Source organism: Rhea pennata, chromosome 29, assembly GCF_028389875.1.
Source record: "Rhea pennata isolate bPtePen1 chromosome 29, bPtePen1.pri, whole genome shotgun sequence".
NCBI lineage: Eukaryota > Metazoa > Chordata > Aves > Rheiformes > Rheidae > Rhea > Rhea pennata.
Window position 1 is genome coordinate 5,224,355 of NC_084691.1, and position 22,325 is coordinate 5,246,679.

Sequence of the window (22,325 nt, forward strand, 5' to 3'; positions counted from 1 at the left end):
GAAATGGGTGCAGGGGATGGGGTGCAGATACGGGGTGCAGGGATAAAGTGCTGGGCATGGATTAATGGGGTGCAGGGGATGGATGGTGGGGGGTCCAGGGGCGCGAGGTGCTGGGGCGGGGAGAAACCTCCCGCTTCCCGGCGGGCCCCGCGCTGCCGCCCCGCCCCGCCCCCGCCCCCGGCAGCGCTCGCGCGGGGTTGGCGGGGCCGCGCCGGGACCGGGGCCGGGGCTGGGAGCCGGCGGGGCTGTGCGGAACTCGAACGGCCATGTGGCCGCTTCGCCTGGGTAGGGTGAGTAGGGGTCGGAGCCGGAGCCGGAGCCGGGACCAGGGTTGGAACCGGAACCGGGACTGGGGCCGGGGCTGGAGCCGGAGCCGGGACCGGGGTTGGAACCGGAACCGGGACTAAGGCTGGGTTGCCCCGCGGCCCATCGCGGCGGGGGACTCCCGCCCCAGCGTCGGTGCCGGGTGCTGGCCGGCCTCGGGCCCCGCTGTCCAGGCCGGGCCCCGCTGCCGGGCAGCTCTTACCCCGGGCGTCCCCCTGCCGACACCCCTGCCCCACGGCAGACTTCGTCCCGTCGCAAAGTCCCTTTGGCGGCGGCACCGGCGGCTGTTCCCCCTCCCCCCCCGGATGATGCAACCGGGTGGCCGCATTTGCACCGCGCGGGCCCGTCCGCCGGAGCCCCGGCCCCGGAAGCCACCACGCCCCCGAGCCCCGTCCCGTCTGTCCCGCCCCCTCCCCCTCCGCCCCCTTTGTCTCGAGCCCCGCCCCTCCTCTCCCAAGCCCCGCCCCCGCCGCCCCTCCTCTCCCAAGCCCCGCCCCCGCCGCCCCTCCTGTCCCGAGCCCCGCCCCCGCTGCCCCGTTTTTCTCTAGCCCCGCCCCTCCTGCCCCGAGCCCCGCCCCCGCTGCCCCGTTTTTCTCTAGCCCCGCCCCTCCTGCCCCGAGCCCCGCCCCCGCTGCCCCGTTTTTCTCTAGCCCCGCCCCTCCTGCCCCGAGCCCCGCCCCCATTGCCCCATTTGTCTCGATCCCCGCCCCTCCTGCCCCAAGCCCCGCCCCATCTATCCCGAGCTCTACCCCGCACCCCTGTACCCTGCACCTCGCCCTTCTGCCCCAAGTCCTGCCCCTGCACCCCACTCCCTGCCCCCTCCCACCCCCATTCTCGGGTGGTCTTGGGCAGGACCAGCACTACCTGGCAGCTGGGGTGGGGGCACCTCTGGCGTCCGGGACCAGGACCCCAGGGCCCTGCCCCATGCCAGGGGCGGCAGGGGCGGTGCAGCTGCCGAGCACCCCTCTCCTGGGCAGGCCCTGTGGCGATGCAGCCAGGTGGGCACTGTCAGCCTGCGGGCACAGCATAGCCCTGCGGCTGCTGCCGTTGGCGGAAGCATACCCAACTGGACAGGGCAGGAGAGCCTGGCGGAGAGTGACCCTGAGATGTGGGCCCTGGTCCGGAAGGAGAAGGATCGTCAGTGCCGGGGGCTGGAGCTCATTGCCTCTGAGGTAGGACATGGGGAGCATGGGGCACATCCATGTTGTTGGGGCGATCCCTGTTCCGGCAGGAGCTCTGCATGCCCTGTCTGACCCTGATTTCCCCCCAGAATTTTTGCAGCCGGGCAGCACTGGAAGCCCTCGGCTCCTGCCTCAACAACAAGTACTCGGAGGGGTACCCTGGCAAGAGGTAACGACAGGAGCAGGACGTGGTCTCTGGACCTGGCTGGGGCATGAGGGTGCTGGGGACTGGGGTGGCCATTTCAGAGGGGGCTGCCCACTCCACTGTGGCCACTGGGGGGCAGTGGGAGAGGTTGTGGAGTTCCCAGGCACAAGGCAGCCCTCTACCTCATTTCTCCTCCAGGTACTATGGAGGAGCTGAGGTGGTGGACCAGATTGAGTTGCTGTGTGAGCAGCGGGCTCTGGAGGCGTTCGACCTGGACCCGTCCCACTGGGGAGTCAATGTTCAGCCCTACTCAGGCTCTCCGGCCAACTTCGCCGCCTATACAGCCCTGCTGCAGCCCCATGATCGCCTCATGGGGCTGGACCTGCCTGACGGGGGCCAGTGCGTGCATGCATGGGGCAATGGGGGGATGCTACCCTTTGGGAGTGGGTGCCTCCCCCTGGCACCCGGCTGATCCTACATATCCCTCTGTTTCTCCACAGCCTCACGCACGGATACATGTCAGACATCAAGAGGATCTCGGCTACGTCCATCTTTTTTGAGTCGATGCCCTATAAACTTGACGTAAGTGGAGGGGGGCTGATCCCTGAAGGAGAGGGGGGTCTCCTGGCAGAACCCTGTCTCAGTAGGGCCTTTTAGGAGGCTCAATGCAGGTGCTGCCGCTCCGCCATCTCCTCTTCTGTCTTTATGCCTGCTTTGTGCCAGCCACATCTGTGTGTCATAGGATGCTCAGGGATGCTGGTAATTCAGCCCTGCCAATGCCCCAAACGCTGTGCTCAGAGCCAGGAGGTTTCTGTGCCCCAGCAAGCTGCCAGCTCTCATGTCTGTCTGTCTGTCTGTCTCTCGCAGCCAGCCACGGGGCTGATTGATTACGAGCAGCTGGAGAAAACAGCGCGGCTCTTTCGTCCTCGCCTCCTCATCGCCGGCACCAGTGCGTACGCCCGCCTTATAGACTATGCTCGCATGAAGAAGGTACGGGGGGTGAGCCTCTCCGCCAGCTCAGCCTTGGGGAATGCATTGCTGGTGTGAGGCTGGTTACACCCTGTCTGTGGATGTGGGATGGAGAGACAGGGAGAGGTTGTGATTCCCTTGTGCCCCGGGTCCCCCAGGTGTGCGAGGAGGTGAAGGCCTACTTGCTGGCCGACATGGCACACATCAGTGGGCTGGTTGCAGCCAAGGTCATTCCTTCGCCCTTCGAATATGCTGACTTGGTCACTAGCACCACCCACAAGACGCTGCGTGGCGCCAGGTGAGGATGTGCCCCACCTCCCTTTCTGGGCAGGAAGATGCCTGTTCATAGGTATGGGATTTGCAGGGATGGAGAGTACAGAAATAAGGCTTTTATTTCATGTGCTAGCTACGGGGCAGATCCCCAACCCAGAGCTTGGACAGGAGGGATAATGCCCCTGGGAGTCCCAGAGGAGGGCTGGTAGATGTCTAGGTCAGTGCTCTTCGGAGGGGCTGAGTCCTGTGCAATGGCCTCCATGGGGATTCAGCAGGCACATGGGTGGAGCAGTGCCTGCAAACTGTCTCTTTGCCAACAGGTCGGGACTGATCTTCTATCGCAAGGGCGTACGCTCAGTAGACAAGAAGACGGGCAAGGAGACACACTATGACCTGGAGGACAGGATCAACTTTGCTGTCTTCCCCTCCCTGCAAGGGGGCCCACACAACCATGCCATTGCTGCTGTGGCAGTGGCCCTCAAACAGGTTTGTATAGGGGGCCCTGGGCTTGGGGCTGGGGAGGCGACACAGGCTCCCTTGTTGACATGGTTTGTCCCCTAGGCCAGCTCGCCTGCTTTCCGCCAATACTGCCAGCAGGTGTTGAAGAACGCCAAAGCCATGGCACAGGCCCTGCTCCAACGTGGTTACACCCTGGTATCAGGTAATTGCTCTTTCTCTGGTGCTTTCAGGGATGAGGATGGATGAGGCTGTGGTAAGTCACAAGTGACAAAACTTGGTCTCGGTCCACTAGCCAGCAGTGGGAACAGTGTGTGTGTGGCGGGGAGGGGAGCAGCACTGGTAAGAATGACCCACTAGGGCTCGAACCGGGGGACTGAAAGCAGAGGGCAGGAGACCCGGGCTTGGGAGCTGGTGTTGGGGAAAGCACAGACCAGGGTTGTGGTGAGGCATGGCAGCGAGGAGAGGGTAGGCTGGTGGAGGGGCTACATGGAGCTGGATGTTGCTGACTCACCTCATTTCCTTTTGCTGCTCCCCAGGTGGGACCGACAACCACCTGGTGCTGGTGGACCTGCGGCCCAAGGGCATTGATGGAGCACGGGCTGAACGAGTTCTGGAGCTCGTCTCCATAACGGCCAACAAGAACACATGTCCTGGGGACAAAAGCGCCCTCACACCTGGGGGGCTGCGTCTGGGTGAGTGCCCTGCTCTGGGGAGGATCTTCCTGCCTCTGTCCAGCCCTTTCTCTGGGGAGGGTTCCCCAGGCTCTCACTTGGGGATGTTCCCCTCTCGTTTCATCTATATATCAGAGGGCTCTGTGCGGGAATTCAGAGCTGGTTTCTGGTTTGGAGAGGAGATGTGGGACCGCATGCAGTCTGGGATGCTGGATTTGGATTCTGCTCCACACACAGCTCCCCAGCCCTGACAGGATTTGTGTCTCCAGGTGCCCCCGCACTGACTTCCCGCCACTTCCAGGAGGGCGATTTTCAGAAGGTGGTTGCTTTCATTGATGAGGGCATAGCACTGGCTCTGGATGTCAAGAGCAAAACGAGTGAGTGAGCTGGGGGCACTGGTCTCCCCAGGGTGAAGGATTGAGCCAGCTTCTCTCCCATCAGGGGCTAGGGCTGCACCCCAGGCTTGCGCCAGCCTGCCTTCCCATTTAGGGATGGAACCAGGAGAGGGATGGAGTGGGATGGACCTGCAAAGTTTCCCCTGGCCGTTCTCATCTGCTCTGGCTTCCCCCCACCCACCAGGCAAGCTCCAGGACTTCAAGACCTTCCTGCTGCAGGATGCTGAGACCCAGCGCCGCTTGGCAGACCTGCGCCAACGTGTGGAGACCTTTGCACGTGCCTTTCCCATGCCTGGCTTCAGAGATCGTTGAGTGGGGGGGCTCTCGCCCTCCCCCCCTACACACACACACACTTCAAGCCTGGACTACCTGAGACCAAAGGGAGCATCAAAAACACCCTGGGGCTTCTGCATCCCCTCAGTCCCCCACCAGCCCTCTGGGATCAGGCACTTCTTCCCCAGTGGTTGGGGGGCTCGAGGGGGGCCCACCCCAGTCCTGCTCCTGGGTTCGGAGACCAAGCTGCCTCCCAGCGGGGCGGAGGAACCATTCCTGGCACCATCCCTGTCCCTTGCTCAAAGAAAGCCTTGCACTTTTCTATGGGGAGAGGGTTGCTAATAAAACTGGGTCCAAAGCATGCCTGTGGAGGTATGTGGGGTACTGAGCTGGGCTGGGAAGGGTTGAGGCAGGTGAAGGTGAAGACAGTGTCTCCAGAGCTGTGTCAGCACTGTGCCAGCCTCAGGGCTTAAATGCCCTGGCTGCAGCAGGGGCATCCTGCGATGTGCCCACCTCACCCCGCTGGTGCTCTGGCCAGGGTACTGCAGGGTGGAGGCAGAGCCTGGACAGCAGACATCCCCTGCCCAGCCTGGGAATGTGGGATGAACCCTTCCTTGCCTCCATTTCCCCATCCCCTCTTCTAAGTCAGTACGTCACCCAGCAGGCTGTGAGTGGACTGGGGAATTTGAGGGAGTTGAACTGAGCCCCAAAGGCAGGCAGGTACATTGGAGGGATGGTGGGGGCAGTGTGAGGGGGATCTCGGCAGTTCCTTTTCCCTGTCCCCCACCCCGTGACACACCACCTGGCTGGAGGCTGCACAGGCCTGGTGCCTGCTCCCAGACATGTCGCAGTGCCATCTGCTCTGTGGTTACTGGCTGTAGATTCCCCCCTCAGCCTCGGCCAAAGCAAACAGCACTAGGCGCCGCACAGCTCCCCGCCCCCGCCCCCCGCCTGCCACCCCGGCTGCCAGGTTCCTGCCCTGCAGCACGTAGCCTGGGTGGGGAGCAGAGTTGGGCTGCCCGTGCATGCAACGGGCGTGTGTGCATTGGCAGGAGCATGTGGCTTGCTGCTCCCCTGTACCCCATAGGGTTCTTCTGCTCCCCCAGTCTTGTTTCCTGCTGTCTCTCTGGAAAGGGCTGGGTCTGGGACATGGTGTTTGGTGGGCATCCCCTGGGACCCTGGAGCGTGGGAGACAGGAAACATGCTTGGGGGTCAAGGGCTGAGGACTGCTGAGCCATTCAGCTTCTAGCGGGATGCAAACGCTGCCCCTCCCCCTCCCCAGCCCACGAGTGTGTGTGGGGCTGTCCTTGAGTGTTTAGCAGTGTGGGGGGAGCAGAGTCTATGGGCCAAGTTTATGGGCCTGGGAAACAGTTTATATAATATATTTTCCTGGCCTCACCCCCCACCCTGCCACCCAATGCTTTATTACAGTCCTATGAGTTTTATGGAAATCTTGCAAGCTGGGAGAGCAGTGCCTGTGGCTGCTCCCTGTCCAAGTGCTGCGGCTCTGTGCAAGATGCAAGGGCGCAGGTTTGCTGGCAAAGGTGTGTGGGGGTCCCACTACTCCTGATGTGGCATGGTTTATTGCTGGGGCATGCAGCCCCCTAGTTTGTGGGTGCTGGGGGGTTGCTCAAGACTGCGTGCAGGTGATGGCATGTGCTGTAGTGCTGTGGGACTGGTGGTACCTGAGGGGGCTGGCTGCGAAGCAGCAGGGGGGCATGGTGCTGCTCGGTGGGCATGAGAGTGCTCTCCCTCACACTGGCATGGGAGCTCCTTCCCCATGGCAGCTCAGAAGCTGGGACGGTCCTTCTTGAGGCTCTTGTAGTCCGTAGAAACTGCCATAAACTGGAGAAGGAGAAGGATGTGTGTGTGTGTGTGTGTGTGTGTGTGTGTGTGTGTGTGTGTGTACACGCGCATGCCCCACGTGTGGAATTGCAGCCTGGCCTTGGCTGGGGCGGGGGTGTCAGCTTCCCTTCCCCCAGGAGCTTGAGCCTCGCCACCCCCCTTCCCCCCCCCCCCCGCCCCGGTCACAGGGACATGGCCATCCTGCTCCCCCATGCACCAGCTCCCCCAGTCCACCCCAGTGCTTACTTTATACTGATCCGTGGGGCTCAGCTTGTTCCAGGGCTCAGGGTTATTTTTCCTGTCCCAGCTGCAAGTGGAGATCGAGCCATCAGTACCTGTGAGAGGATGGGAGGCGACAGGACCCCACAGCCCTGCATCCACCCCATTTTACCTCAGTAATACCTCCCTCTGCCAGGGCTGGTTCCTTGTGGGACTCTCAGGTATCACCATGGCAACATTTTCCTTTTTTACTGTGGGGACTGGCAGATTTGGGCCGGGGCTGCTGCGCCATGGGCCTGGCCTGCTGCGTCGGGCCGGATATCCCATGTGCGTGGGTGCGTGTCTGCCCACTGCTCACCCCGGCCTGCAGCCACTGGAGGCACCATCCTGCTGCGCCCTGACCGGGGCGCTGCCTCCCCCTCTTCCCCCTCCCCGTTCACTCCCAGCCCTTGGATGCTGCCCCAAGACCCCAACCCTCACTTCCCATCTCGAGAGCTGCTTGCTCTGCTTTGCATGCCTGCCAGGAGTGAGCCAGGGCTCAGCACTGCCGTGCCGTGCTTGTGGACGTGCAGCACGGCTGCACAGGGCAGCTGGTGTGCATGGGATCAACCCCTCCCAAGCAGCAAAGGTCCTGTACTGTCCCGGGAGGGGCATTGGGAAGGCCAGTGGAGCCGTGGGACACATCCCTGGAGAAAGCAGCTCACATCTGCCCTGTCTCCTGTCCCCCTGCGATCTGCTGCTGTTGGCCAAGAGCAGAATTTTCCATCTGGGAAGTGGCGGGTGGGGGGGGGGGGGAGGGTGTACTGTAAGCCTGGACCCTGGAGCTGGTTAACAGCATTAACATGCTGGGGGGGTGGGGGGGGGGGGAAGAGACAGTTGATTTATCTCCCCCCCCCCACACCTCTGGGCTTGTATGATCAAAGACAAGGTGCCTGGATCTGCTAATTGCTGAGCTAAGTACCCTGGGCAGCTGGCATCAAATTAAATCAATGAGCGTTTTACCAGGAGCAAACAAATATTAGATAGGCATCAGGCAGCATGGGGCTGCAGGGAGCATGAACCTGGAGCTGCAAGGGAAACAGCCCTAGCACAGCATGGCTGTCTGTCTGTCTGTCCCTCTGCCAACCCCTCCATCCCTCTGTTCCTCCATCAATCCATCTCTACACCTCGTCTTTCACCCGCTCTCCATCCATTCATTCTTGCACTGCTTTTATCTGTGTATTCATCCCTCTCTCTCGCCTCCATCCCGCCACCAGCCAGCCAGCCTACTACTTTCCTATTCCTCCGTCTGGCCCTCTGTCAATCCATCCATCCCCACGCTCTCTATCGGTCACAACTGCTTTTATCTGCCTAGGCTCCCATCCATCCATCCCACTCCCTTCATCCTTCCCCAGCCCCTGAATGTCTCTTGCTGCAGCAGGGCTGGGGGCTCTGGCCCTCTCCTCTCCCCACCACGCAGCAGTAGGGTGACCTTCCTCCTCCCCCCTTGTCTTTCTGCACCCAGCTTTGGCCACTGCCACATGCAGGGGTGTCAGGTGGAGGGCTGTGTCTCACTCCTGGGGCCCTGACATCTGGGGTGTGTGGTGCCCTGAGACTGGGCTGAGGGGCACCATGCCCCCCCTGCCCCATACCTGACATCGGGACTGTACAGCGCCAGCCGCAGCAGGTACAGGACAGCACTGCCCAGGCCTACGCTGATGAAGCCAATGAGCGGGATGAGCTGCAGAGAGGGAGAGAGAGAGAGAGAGAGAGAGAGAGAGAGAGAGAGAGAGATGAAAAATACCCCAATAAAATGAATATTTATCAGGCCGACTGGAGAGTGAAAGGGAGAGCTGACACGTCGGGAGATTTACAGGGGAAATATGGCAGAGCAATCCTGTAGCTGGGCTGCAGTACACAGTGTAGCTGTCAGCTTGAGTGACTGAATTAAAAGAGGAAGAGAAAAATCGGCTCCTGCTGGAGGGGAATTGGATTTGGAATGAGCAATTGCTCCCCTTGCGCCCGCTCCCGGCCTGGGGGGGGGGGGTCTGGCCCTTCCTAGTGGGCATCCGCACCGGGCCTGTGTACCAATCCCTGCCAAGGCCACCACTTCCAGTGTGCTCAGGTCTCCGTACCCGGCATGGCGTGGTGCCATGTATGCCATGCCGGACCTGGGGCTCCCCCTGGCCTTGGGGCAACAGTGACAAAGCAATGCACGAGGGGTGTGTGGCTCCCCGTATGCATGTGCGTGCACACACTCCACACACACACACACACACACACACACACACACACACAGGTACACACTCTTCCTGTGCCAGGTGATCCTGCTCCTCCCGCTGCTTGCTCCACAGCACCTGGCGGGACACAGCCTCAATTGGAGCTGAGACAGGGCTGCCTTGACCTCCCTGGATGGCAGTGGACCCTGTGCCAGGGAAAGCAGCTGACATGTAATGAGCCGCCTGCCCAGCACTGCCCTGGGGAGCCAAGCACCTTGCCATGCCCATTAATGCCAGGCGGGAGCGGGGCCGCCAGCTCCCGCGCTCCCCACTGCTTGCATTGCCAGCACCCGCGTTGACCGTGCTCCTTGTACTCACACTGTCGGTATCTACACTCCCCTTCCTCTCTGCACTTGCATTGCCAGCACCTGCACTCCCCATGCTCACATTGCCGGCACTCCTGCTCCCGCTAGGCACAGCAGTTGGATGCAGTGAGTACCTCCCCACCATGCGCCTTGGCACTCCCCAGCAAGGTGGCAGCATGGGATCCATCCCAACCCCTTTGGCCCGCTCTTTGCTGAACCCCTTCACAGCCTGTGGGGGGTGGGGACGGCAACCAGGCAGAGCAATGTCCTGTCCGCCCCTCTCCAAGTCCCCTGCTCTGACCCCATCCTTTCCCGCTGTCCCTGGTAGGGCCAGAGCCCATTCCAGAGTCCCCCCAAGCTACTCGGCACTCCTGCTGGCCACACTGACGCCATCTCCGAAACGAGAGGGGAGCAGCGCCAGCACATCGCCATCCTGGATGCTGCATGCAGCCTGGTGCCAATAGGAGCTGGCAGTTGCCGCTGCCCAAATGCACTGGATAATCAAGAATGCTCTGGAGTGCCGGAAAAAGCGGTGCCTGGTGGAGGAGATTCGGGGCAATGGATTCATCTCAACAGCTGCTGCTGACACCTTCTGGGTAATTAATGCCCAGAAAAGGCTGGGGAGCAAGGGGGGCAGGGGCCTTGTGCAGCTCTGCAGCAGCAGAGGGGGCACTGAGGGGGCCTGACCCTCTCACCACACACACATATTGTGAGTTTGACCTTAAAGGTATGTCAAGTTAAAATGCTGCTTGTGTATGCTCACACCACAACACTAAGCTGTCCGGGAGCATTCACCCTTTAACCTCAGCAGTAGAAGCTGCAGGGGGACTGGTGCAGGGAGCGGCACGGTCCTGCCCCATCCCCACCCTGCTCCTGCTGCCTTGCCTGCAAAAATAAGGAGGAAAATGATCACAGGGATGTCAGGTGAGGCAAGGAAGCTGCTGAGACCAGCACTTGCTGCGAGGGGGTTTGCAGGAGGCCCTGTGCCCATGGTGTGGCCATGCGCAGCCTGATGCCCAGGGTGCTCCCATCCTGGGCCTGGCAGCCGGGCTGGTCCTGGTTGTATGGGAGGGAGGTCCTGGACTTGGCCCTCAGGTGCCTGGCAGCCCTGGGACATCAGCTGCTGCCAGGTAGGGAGAGGATACCTCGCTGTGGCAAGGTGAATGTGCTGAGCACCTGCCTGGCACGGGCTGCCACAGATCACCTGTAATGGATGACATGTAAAAAATCACCCTGTCCTGTGCAAGACCACTGGGGAAGCTAAGGCAAGGCATGACCAGAAAAGCTCCAAATTGCCCTGCTCTGAGCACAGAAACATGCAACAGTGCTGGGAGGATGTCACAGCAGCCTGTGCCCCTGCAGCCTGGCTCCAGTCGTCCCTGGCAAAGCTGAACCCCAGGCTGGCTCCTGCTCCAGCTGCCAGCTGCTCCCCCTTGCCGAGGCTGCCAGCAGTGCCGGGTGTCCTGATGCTCAGCCATCGCACATCATTCTCTCCAGCCTGGCCGCTGCCCCCTACTGCCGTCACCAGCTGCCAAGCGCTTACGTGACTTGCAGCCCTCAGCCTGGAGCTGCTGAGCCCTCCCCAGGTCCTGGGCTGAGTCCCGCTGAGGGGAGGGAGCCTGCCTGGCCAGTGGAGGGGCCACCCCAGCCGCTGCCCAGCTGCAGATGCAGGGGCTGTAATTTATGAGGGTTTGAGCCATTTAGTGCAGGAGCCCTCAGCCTGAGTTGCTGATGGCAGGGCAAAGCAATGGATCTATGCTTCAGGGGCAGCAGTCAGCACCATGCACCCAGGATCAGTGGGGCCAGGGAGGAGGGGGTTGATGCCTATTCCTGCCTCCTCAAAGTGCCCCAGGAGCAGGGCCCTTTACCCTTCAGGCAGGGGCAGAGGTGCCCACAAGGTGAGCCCAGACACGTGCCAGCCTGGACGCATGCCAGCTTGGATACATGCACAAGCCCAGCTGGGCTCAGAGACTCGACTCTGCACCACAACCACCCACACCACAGGGAGTGGGTTCAGGCAGCAGAAGGCGCCTCCATGTCCTCCGGCAGCTCCTACCCTACCATGATTGCAGCTGGGGTGGATGGGGACGAGCCTCAGGGTTTGCCCTGCTGTGGGAGCCTGGGACAAGCATGCTGGGGTGCAGGTGGAGTCTGGCAAGCAGGAGAAAAGTGGGCATGAGCATGCCTGGGGCAGCAGGTGCAGGTCCCTGGGGGCTCGGCAAGGGGGGAGGGGGGCTACTGCAGAGGCTCAGAAGGGTGGGGAGGTTCCTGAGGCATGGGGGGCTTTGCACAGCTGGAGGGGATACGAGGGGTCCCAGGTGGCTGCAGGGTGGCATGGAGGGCTGGGGGGGTGTCATGGGAGAGGGGTAGGGGTGACTCACGCCGGGGTGTCGCTTGATGTGCCGGGAGAACATGGCTCCGAGCAGGGGGCCCTTCATGCTGGAGCAAGAGGAGGCGACGGGGCTGTGCGGCAGTGGGTTCCCGAGTGCTGGCTGGGCAGTAGGGTGGGCGGCCGCCACGGAGGAGGTGTCTGCACCATGGGGAGGGACGGGGCGGGACGGCATGGGGAGCCCTGTCCAGGGACACAGCTGGAAGTACTCTGCGGGGGGGGGGGGAGGGGGGCGGCACATATTTTGCCCCTTCCAGGCTTGCACCACGAGCCCTGATGCCTGGGTTGATGATGGGCTCTGGACCCCTGCCCCCCACCCCCATATGGTGCTGCACCCCAGACGACAACTTGGGCCTCAGTTTCCCCTTGTGGGCCAGGGGCTGCCCCCCCTCCCTCCACATGCAAATGCTTCACAGGTGGCTCTGCACCTTCGCTGCCAGGGCGAACAATGAGTCGTGTGATTTGTTATGACAACTTCCACGATGTTTGCTGCCTTCCCTTACCCCCCTGCCTCCGCCCCCCTCCTTTATGATAAATGACATAACATCCAATTTACATTTAGCAATGCAAATCTCCCTGGCAGTAACAGATGCTGCTGTGCATATGGAAACTCGCTATTTGTATCCATTGGCTCTTAACAAAAGACGGGGAGATTAGTGGGCAGCCCAAAGCGGCAAGCGCTGGGCCCCTCTTGCCCAACCCAGGGACTCACCATGCTCTAGCACCAGCAGGAACCCGAGAAATCCCCCCACCCTCGTGCAGCCTGTGTCTGCGGGGCACCCAGAGATGTAAAGACTGCCTTGGAAAAGAGGCTTGGGACAGTAGCCATATCCAGTCTTGCAGGAACCTCCCTGCGGGCATAGGCCTGGGGTGCCTGGCACACACCCCTGCTGCTGAGGGCTAGTGCCCTCCCATTAGCCCAGTGGTTGCTCACATACATGCGTGCGTGGACACACAGCTAGGCACACATGTGTGCAGACATGCACATGCATGCACACACGCACCGCAGCTCTGCTCTGCAGCCATCACCCCCTCCTCCGATGCTGCCACTCCATCCTAACTGCCTTCTTTCCAGCAAAGTATAAAAGGACAAAGGGGATAAACTTCTCTGGAGCATGCGGAAATAAATAAACAAGGCTAGAACTGCAGCCAGCAGCGCCCTGTTGAGGCCTTTGTTGATATAATTAGAGTTTTGAAATGGGATTGATTAAGTGACACTCCCCAAGACAGAGTGTATCCTGCTCTCGCCAGAGCCATGCTCTGTCCTTTGTGCTTTCCTCCACCCAAGACAGCTGCAACAAGGGAGTGGGGGGCACAGTGGCAAGTGCACAGCGGTGTCTTGGGGAGGGGTACAATGGGAAGTGCATGGCAGTATGTCAGGGGCACAGCAGGGAGTGCATGGCAGCATGATGGGGGGCACAGTGGAGGGGTTTATATCACATGCCAGGGTGCATGGCAGAGGGTGCACGGCAAGGGGTGCACAGCAGCATGTCCATGGTGGGGCACAATGGAGGGTGCATGGCAGCGTGCTGGGGGCATGGTGGTGGGGGGGAGTGCATGGCAAGGGATACACAGCCACATGTTAAGGGAGCACAATTGGGGGTGCACACTGTGTGCTGGGGGGGGTACAGTGGCAGCATGCAGGAGGTATTAATGGGGTATAGGGCTTCTTGGTGCCAGGGTGCAGGGATCCTAAGGTGCCTGGCCACTTTCAAAACTGGGGATGCTGGGGGGATCCTGCTCAGAGACAGGTCTTCAGAGCTACTGCGCTCTGAACTCCCTGCAGACAAATCCCAGCCTCCCTTGGAGATGCAGCGGGATTCCCTGTCCACAAAATCCAGCTGCCTCCATGCTCATTAATGATTATAATTAAGAGGCAGTTTAATTCTGTGCTGTGCTTCCCTCTTCTGTGGTGAGGAGTGCTAGTGCCCTGCTGCTCTGGTGCCTGGCTGAGTACTTGGCCCTGGCCCCAAGGGAGCAGCTGCCTCATGGGTTCAGCACTGCAGTGTGCTGGGAGGATCCCCATGTGTCCCCTCCCCTGGGGGAGATACACAACAAGCACAAGCAAATGGAGGTGGCTGGCGTTTCCCCTGCTTTTAAGGCTGTCCCTTTCTGGCACCATGCAAATCAGATGGGTCAGCGCTTTTGGGAATGAGAAAGATAGCCCTCAAATCCTCCCCAGAGAGGGAAGAATTGCAGTGGCTGACCCTCCACATGTGCACAGCCATACACCTGCAAATGCCGAGACACGCACACATGCACATTGAGACAGCATGGCACTTGGAGGCACGCGGGTGCAGACACACACACATACAGACACACATATGCACATACACAGATACACAAACCTATGTGAGCAGGGATACGCTCATGTATGCACACACACGTGAGAGCACACATACACACGCACACACACAGGTGTGTAAGGGTCCCGCAGTGGGATAGTGGGAGCTGCTCTGGCACAGCAGGGAGCTGAGGACAGAAATGCTGGGGGGCCTGGAGGGAGCTGCCAGGCCTTGGCGCTTATTCGTGCAGCTGCTAGAGTGGGTGTTTTACAATCACTCCAAAAATATTATTCAAGATGAAGGAGAATCACGGCTGCTGTGAGCGAGCACAGGGCCATCGCGGGGAATTTATCATCCTGAATTGGGTGACCCCCCCCACAATGCTGAAGTGATGAAGTGCTTCATTAATGGGAAATGCTGCAGCTTGGGGCTGGACGTGCCTGCACCTGAGCACGGTGCCACTGCTGCCGCAGCCCTGGCAAGTAGCACCCCCCACCCCTGCATAGCCCCATAGTGTGCAGCCTGGCCCCCTCTGCCAGCCCTGGCGCTTGCTCTCCATGCAGCCTCCCACTGCTGCTGGGACAGGAACATCCCTGCAGCCCTGTGCTGAGACACGCCATTTCCTACGTGCTTGTCCTAAACCCCCCAGCTTTTGGCCAGGGTGCAGTGGAAACCATCGTAAAAAAATTAATGCTGGTGAAAGTAAACAAACAATAAACAAAGAACCAGTAATTAAAGGGGGGGATTAAGGAGATACATTCTGCAGGTGCTGTGCGGGGGGGCCCAGGAGGGTGGGCAGCAGCTGCCGGCGGGGCAATGCTGTACCATGGGGCTGCAGCACTGGGCAGCCCTGGGGACCCCGGCACCTCAGCCCCTCGCACCCACATGTGTCCTGCTTGGGGCCCCCGCCCCATGATGTCACAGAGCCCCTGTGACCTCACAAAGCTCCACCCCCTCTCTGGGACTTGCTGGAGACCATTCATCAGCCACCTTGGGCACACCTCGTTTATCCCTGGTACCCTCATTTAAAGGCTATTATCACACTAATTTCCCCCCCCCCCCATCAATCACGGGGTGCCAGCAGAGCTGTACTCTGCCTCTGCCACTGCCATGGGGCCCAGTAGCCCCAGTGCTGTGGGGGCCAGGCACATGGCTAGGCCCCCCCTCCCAATCTCCCCCACTGCAACACCGGGGCATTTCTTGGAACTGGCTTCACAATTAACCCTCGGCCCCAGCCCACAGTATCGATTCCCCCCCCCCCGCCGCCCCCCAGTGATTCTCTGAAGAAAAGTCCAAGCCCAGAGCTGTGATTTTCCAAAGCCTGTTTTATAAATAACCAGGGTCACCAAATGCCAATTGCTGTAACACAGCCATGATACAATTTAATAAACATAATAGCCTCTTCCTTCATTGTGACAAAGACACTAGTAGGGATGAAGGTGTGCTGGGCAAGACGGAGGTGCACTGAGCTTGAACACCCTGAACCTAGTGCATCCCCCAGCCCCCAAATCCCTTGTTCCCATCCCAAGGTCCCTTGTCCCCAGCCCCAAAGAGCTGCTGCACCCAGTCCCAAACCCCTCACCCCAGCAGCTGCCAGAAGGCCTGGGCTGGGCAGCATCACTCCAATTAGCAGTAATCGTGCTTCCCTGCCATGCCTGACACCGAAAAACCTACATAATTACTAGCAGTGCCAGGAAAGGCAGCAGCTGCCCTGCAAGAAACCATCAGCCCCCAGGTGACCCTGTCCTCCATGGACAAGGTCCGCAGGTCCTGCCACTGCCTCCGGCCATGCCCCATGGTCCCGGAGGTGCTGGCTCATGGTGACAATCCTGGGGCATGGCACAGCTTTTGGGCTAGGAGGGAGAAAGCCACGAGAGGTGATCCATGCAGCAGTGATGGTGTGCAGTGCCTGCTGCTCACCTGCACTGGCACCCCTGGACAGCATGCCTGCCCTGCTGTTTTCTCCTGGTTAATTTTTCATGAGTATGATGATGAACATCCTTCCCACCACAGTGCTGCGGACCCCATACCAATGAGCCTTGGTGCCGAGAGACAGTCGGGCCAGAGGGCTCTGAAGGGGGCACAATCAGTGCTTTTCCCATTATACCCGCTCCCTGCCAGGCCTGCGGCTCCAGCATGAGAATGATGCTCCTGCTTGGCATGCAAAGGAGGGCACAAGTGCAGAGGGGGGTGTATATGGCACACGCATGGACACATGTGTGGGAACAGGGATAGGCACATTGCAAATGCATGGGCATGCATAGAGACAGGGATGTGTATATGGCACACCCGTGGGGACATGTGTGGAAATAGGGACGTGCATGTGGCACATGTAGAAACACAGGGAAACAGCAGGTGTCTGCCGGAGACCCAGGAGTCCTGCATGGTTCCCTGGAGCAGTGGCTGCTGCTCTGATGTGCCCAACTGGAATCGCTAATTCCAATGAACCCAGGCTAGATTAATTTTCATTTCCCCATGCAAATCACCGCTAATTAGGATGGATTTAGTTCACATTGCAGGGGCTGTGGGGACTGGAGCTGCACACAGTCATTGGTCCCCAGCCAGGCTTTGGGGCAGCTCATTCTCACTTAACTCATTCTCACTCGCTTTGGGGAGTAGGAGTTGGATGGGAGACACCAGAGGAGGAAGCAGGGCTGGCTCTAGGCAAGCTGGTGCCTCCAGCTGCACTCAGCCCCAGTCCTGGGGTCTCACCACCTGCCAGGGCCAGGCAAGTGGCAGGGAGTCTCTGGGGCACCTCTTTGCCAGCAAGCTTTTAAATGTCTCATTTGGCAGCCAGAGCTGTCCCAATCTGGGGAGCAGTGCCATGGAGCCTAGCAGGGTGCAGGGCCCCAGACACCTTGCCCTGGCCCTGCTCAGCACAGCACAGCCCTTTTCCCCTTCCACTTCTTCAGATTCTGCCAGTGCCTCTTGCCTTGCCAAATATTTAACTAATTAACGCTGCCCGTGGGCTCCTGTTTATACAGCTTGTTGTAGAGACAGGAAGGACTCCCGGCTGCCTCAGAGCAAACAAGGTGCAAATGGGCCCCCTCCCCTTCCCAGCTCCCTCACACAGTGCTGTGTAGCCTCCAGCACCAGGTCCCTATTGGACGCCAACCCTGGTGGCACTGGCCCCCACCCCAGCCTACTGCATTGCATGGCTACATCAGCCCCACAGGGTTCAGCACTGGTGCAAACCCTTGGGGTGAGGGGAGAGAGGAATACATCCCTGCCGAGTGACGGTGCCCAAGAGGTGCAGCTGGAGCCAGGCTTAGCGTGAGGCAGGGGAAGGGAGGGGAGCTGGGAGCAGGAAGGGAGCCTGGCTGCTGACCAGCCAGCTCCCAAACTGTGTGGACAGGTGCAGAGTCGGGGGGGGGGGGCAGCACCCCCACACTTGGCTGAAGTGGGCAAAACATGAGGCTGGGCTGGGGACACTGTAGGGGTTAGACAAAGGGACACAGAGGGGTCCATGCCTTGGAGGGCTGCACCATGCGATGGGGCTGTGCTGTGCCATGGAGCTGCGCCGCGCTGCGGGGCTGTGCTGCACTGTGGGGCTGTACTGTGCTGTCGGGCTGCACTGTGCCATGGGGCTGAGCTGTGCTGCTCCAGGTCCAGGCACGACACAGTGACAAACAGCCAGCGGCAGTGCCTGCCACCTGCACTCATTAAATCCCCCCTAAGAAGCTCAGTGCTGAGCCCCGGGGCTGGCTGCCCCCACACTGGTCATTACTGCTGACACAGGGATCTGCCAGTGCCAGAGCCTCGTGGTCCCTAGCCCCCTGCCTGGCCCCCCATTCCAGCCAGTGCCACAGGGTGGGGCACCACAGCAAGAACTCCCCCCCCAGTTCTGTGGTAACACAGGATGTGGAGCAGCTGCCCAAGAGAGGCTCGAGGCAGCAATGGGTAGGCTCCCATTCAGCCACCATCCCCATGGCTCCAGTGTCCCCAGCCCCAGTTCCCCTGCTGCAGCACCCTTCATAGGTGGACAGCAAGCTTCGGCCTCCCACTCCCTCTTCCTGCTAATCTTGGCACAGGGTTGCTCCTTCCCAGGAGCATCCCAGCACAGATAAGGAGGCCTGGGGATCCCCAGGGCACATTTAATCTGGGACAAGACAGTTAGTGGATAAATACCATGAATATGTAAATTTCATTTATGCTGATTTATGGCTGGTGGGGGTAGGGGGTGAGAGAGTTTAGTTTATTTTAATGCATTTATTTTCCTGCTTTGAGACTGAGAAGGGCCCAGGAGCAGTGAACCCAGCAAGCTGGAGGAGTAATGGAGGCAGAGCCAGTGTGGTTTGGGGGCAGCCTGGGGCCAGGCTGGCTGTGATAGGTCTCACCTGTGGGGACAAGTGATGGACACACTACAGGCATTCCTGCAGGGTGTGAAGCCCTCCTGGGCATGCTCCCAGTGCTGTGCTGCCCTTAAACACACCCCAACCCTTGCCACACCACTACCATCCCCCCCCCCCCGGGTTGATATATGGATCCAGCACCAGATCACTGGAATTGCAATTAACTCCCAGGTCCTGCAAAGACTCCTGACTTTTCACGTGATGTAGAGAAATCAAGGTGGTTAATCTGACAGGTCGGGGGGGGTCACACTGACAATCTCGGGCCGGGGGGGGGGCCACGCAGAGCCCCTTTGCACAAACCACCTGCAGAGGATTTAGCATTGTGCATGGAGACATGCACCATCCCCCTGCTAGCAGGGCTGCAGCTGCACAGCAGCAGGCATGGAGACAGGCTGCAGAGGGGTGCATCCTTTGCTAGGGATCTGGCTACATCATGGCCTGAGAATCTGACTGCATCCCCGAGCTGCAAGCCCAGCTGCGTTCTCAGATTCGGAACTCAGCTGCATCCTCCACCAGGACTCTGGCTGGGACCCTGGCTGCATCCCTGAGTTGGGAATTCAGCTGCATTCCTGGGCTGAGGCAGCTGGAGCCTTGGAAGAAGTTGCCAGGACTCAACCAGGCTGTCAGCAGGGGGGCGGGGAGGGGAATTCACCACTTAATTTCCTATTAACTGCTGATCAATCCAATTAAACCCTACACGTAATGAAGGCCATCTGCTTGGCCACCAGCAGTTGGGCCAGCCCCTGTGTCCCCCCACCCCCAGCCCAAAGCATGTGCTGTCTTATGTAGGCCTCCCTAGGACCCACAAGCACTGGGTGGGAAGGGGCTGATGGAAGAGGGTTACCCAATTTTCCAGATGACTCTGATTAAGTTATTCTCTTCATTTGTTAAATTAGCTGGATCCTCCCCCCCTTCCCAGGTTGGTTCCCCCCCCCACACACGCACACTTCCCAGCTGCAGCAAATCAGCTTGCATCCCCCCCCCACCCACACACACACCACCACACACACACACTGGGCCCTGCAAATAAATAAATAGACAGTCCTGGTAAAATTAACCATATGAGAAGCAGTAAATGAGCTGGAAAAATTTAATGGTTCAGCATTTAAAAGCTGCTTGGCAGAGGCAAGGTGGGGACACAAATGAGCAGGGAGAAGAGGAGCAGTCATGGGAGATTGGGAGATGTGTATTGCTGCCTTTGTGGTATGTGGGGCAGATGTGCTTCCTTACCCCTCCCCCCCCGCCCCCCACACACCATACTGCAGCAGTGGGAATCTCTTACCCTTCATCAAAGCCTCTGGACCAATGCCTCTCGCTGTGGTTGGGGAGGCCCTTTGGGGAGCAGGAGCACCAGCACTGGCACGTGCCCCTACTCACAAGGTCCTTCCCTCTGCCCTGGTCTGTCTGAGGGCCAAAAGCTTCCCAATTAGCTTGTAAGGAGCCCACTTGTACCCAGATCAAGTGATGGCTAAGTGCTCACTTTGCTGCTCCATTGCTGGGAGCTGCTTCTGCTCCCAGGCACTGCGGACCCCAGCACAGCCTGCACAGCCCAGAGCACCACAGACTGCAGTAGAGCTGGGCTAGGGCTGGATGTCTCTTGCCGCCGCAGGGCTGTTCCCGCTGCCCCATCACTCATACCAAGGCTGGTCCCAGTGAGCGAAGCCACTGCGTGCAGTGCTCCTTGATGCATTTATATCTCTTGATTATTTCCCAGGTGGAGAACGCGGGTGGGAGGAAGGGAGAGGTAGCACCACGACTGGGGAAAGCATCAGGCTGGGAAGGTGGGAGGGGGGAGCCAGCACCCCCCGTGGGCAGCTTGGGCTTTGGGGTCCCCATGTGAGGTGGGTGGGTGGGGGTCCAGGCTGTTCCTCATTTGTCTGAGCCCTGTGGTCTACAGATGAGGGTAATGACAAACAGCTGAGGGAGCATGGGAGCCATGTGCTACCCCCCACAGCAGGACCACATGCTGAGGGCAGGGCTGGAACTGGCCCCACACCACACCAGGTCAGGCCTGATGTTTGTGGGAGACAAGGTTCCCCATATGCTGCACACCCACCTTGATATGCGCTGATACACAGAAGCATGCACAGCCCCACTGCGGCACGCACAGACCCACTGCAGTGTGCACCAATCCACTGTGGTGTGCCCAGACCCAGTGTGGCATGCAAAGGCCCACTGTGGCATGCAGTGACCCACCGCAGTGAGCACAGCCCCACCATGATTAGCATAGCCCTACCATGGCATGCAGAGCCCCACTGCAGTGTGCAGAGCCTTACTGTGGTGTGCAGTGGTCCATCATGGCATGCACAGCCCCACTGTGATGTGCACAGCACCAGCGTGGTGTGCTCTGCCCCACTGTGGTGTGCAGCGACCCACTGTGGCATGCAGCAGCCTACCATGTCGTGCACAGCCCCACTGTGGTATGCAGGTCCCCGCTGTGGCATACCCAGCCCCACTGTGACGTGCACAGCCCTACTGCAGAGTGCAGAGCCCCACTGTGGCATGCGTGACCCACTGTGGTGTGCAGAGCCCCACCTGCAGGCACACGAGGTGGGCACCCTGCCCTGTGCCTCCCCCCCCCCGTACCTGGAGGCGCACAAACACCCGTGCAGCATCTGCACGATGCCCTCCCAGTTGCAGGCCGGGGGGCTGTGCTCAGGTTGGGCCTGGGGGGGGTTCTCCCCAGCTGGCGCAGGAGGGGCTCAGCTTGCCCTTGAAACCCCTTGCACTGCCCTGCTCGGGAGCTGCTGTCCCCAGCCATGCATATTCAAAGGGGTTTGCAGTGACGGTAACGGTGTGTGACAAGGACAGGCTCGGTGCGCACCACCTGCATGGCAAGCAGCACTGGCCAGTGCCAATCCTCAGCAGCGACAGGCAGCAGCCCCGGCCCTGGCCTCAGGGGGACTGTGTGAGGCTGGGGGGCCGTGCCAAGACCCAGCGTGGTGAGGGGTGGCAGGGGCTGCCGGAGGGTCTATGGTGGGCTGTCTAGGGAGGATTTGGGGGCTGTCCAAGCGGTTTAGGGAGACTGTTCAGGGGGATATTGGGGGCACCCAGGGCATTACTAAGGGGGCTCCCTGCGGCTGCCTAGAGGGTCTTGGGGGGGGGGCCCTGGAGGTTACTGGGGCTCCACCTCGGGGATGTTGGAATCTGCCTAGGGGGGTTATAGAGAAGTGCCCGGCAGGGATATTGGGGCTCTGTCTGGCGGAGGCATTGAGGGCTGCCCAGGGTGTTCCTGAGGGGCTGCCCTAGAGGGTGCCCAGGGCAGATGTTGGGGGCTACCCAGGGAGGGTATTGGGAGGCGCCCGGGGGGTGGGAGGTGCTCCGGGGCGCCCGGGGGCGCTATAGGGGGGGTGCCTGGCGGTTACTGGGGGTTGTCAGGGCTCCATTCGGGGGGTTATTGGGGCTGCCGGAGGCCGCCTGGGCGGACGGTGCCGCTCGAGGCGCCCGCCGACCGCCAGGTGGCGTCGCCGTCGCCCGCCGCGTCCAGGCCGCTGGTCTTTCCCAGCCGACGCGTCACGGCGGCATCGCCCGGCCCGTGGCCGAGGACCCCGAGCCCCGAGCGGCCTGTGCCGAGGCCGCCCGGTGCGGCCGCCGTTGCGGCCCCGACGGTGGGGGCCCGGCCTAGCCAACCGTTTCCATGGCGGCCGCGGCCTCGCGCTCAGCCTGGGCTCGCAGGGACGCCCTGCTTCCCGCCTGCCCCCCGCCGGTCGTTATGGCGACGGGCGGCGCGCGGCACTGGGGCTCCGTCGTCATGGCGACCGCCCCGCCCATCGGCGCCACCCGCTTCCGGCTCCCGGGCGCGTCGTCGCCGTGGTTACCGAGGGGCTGGGCCGCGGCCCCCGAGCCGGGAACGTCCCGCCGAGGCCGGGGCAGCTGGGCCGCAGGAGCCCCCAGCTTTGCCCCCAGCACTGCTGCCCGGCCGCGGCACCTGTTTGCGTTGGATGAGTGCTGGGCCCCCCTGTTCCAGGGGCTGAATGTGCCG

General features: G+C 60.7%; 2 protein-coding genes across 4 annotated transcripts; one reads left to right on the plus strand and one right to left on the minus strand.

Moving 5' to 3' along the window:
* The first annotated feature begins 183 nt into the window (after positions 1–183).
* Positions 184–5,051, plus strand: SHMT2 (serine hydroxymethyltransferase 2). 3 transcript variants are annotated; one of them, XM_062597450.1, is made up of 12 exons: positions 184–290; positions 1,302–1,496; positions 1,595–1,674; positions 1,849–2,049; positions 2,151–2,232; positions 2,518–2,640; positions 2,778–2,917; positions 3,213–3,378; positions 3,454–3,553; positions 3,888–4,043; positions 4,292–4,399; positions 4,602–5,051. In XM_062597450.1, the coding sequence occupies exons 1-12, from the start codon at positions 267–269 to the stop codon at positions 4,727–4,729; spliced, it is 1,503 nt and encodes a 500-aa protein (XP_062453434.1). In that variant the 5' UTR covers positions 184–266; the 3' UTR covers positions 4,730–5,051. The 3 variants fall into 3 exon arrangements, with proteins under 3 accessions (XP_062453434.1, XP_062453435.1, XP_062453436.1); XM_062597452.1 differs by having other exon boundaries at positions 220–290; positions 1,399–1,496; XM_062597451.1 differs by lacking the exon at positions 4,292–4,399.
* A 990-nt stretch (positions 5,052–6,041) lies between these two features.
* Positions 6,042–11,829, minus strand: NDUFA4L2 (NDUFA4 mitochondrial complex associated like 2). The gene is made up of 4 exons (XM_062597454.1): positions 11,699–11,829; positions 8,386–8,474; positions 6,782–6,842; positions 6,042–6,535 (listed from the first exon to the last, which is right to left on the minus strand). The coding sequence occupies exons 1-4, from the start codon at positions 11,753–11,755 to the stop codon at positions 6,479–6,481; spliced, it is 264 nt and encodes an 87-aa protein (XP_062453438.1). The 5' UTR covers positions 11,756–11,829; the 3' UTR covers positions 6,042–6,478.
* Positions 11,830–22,325: the final 10,496 nt, after the last annotated feature.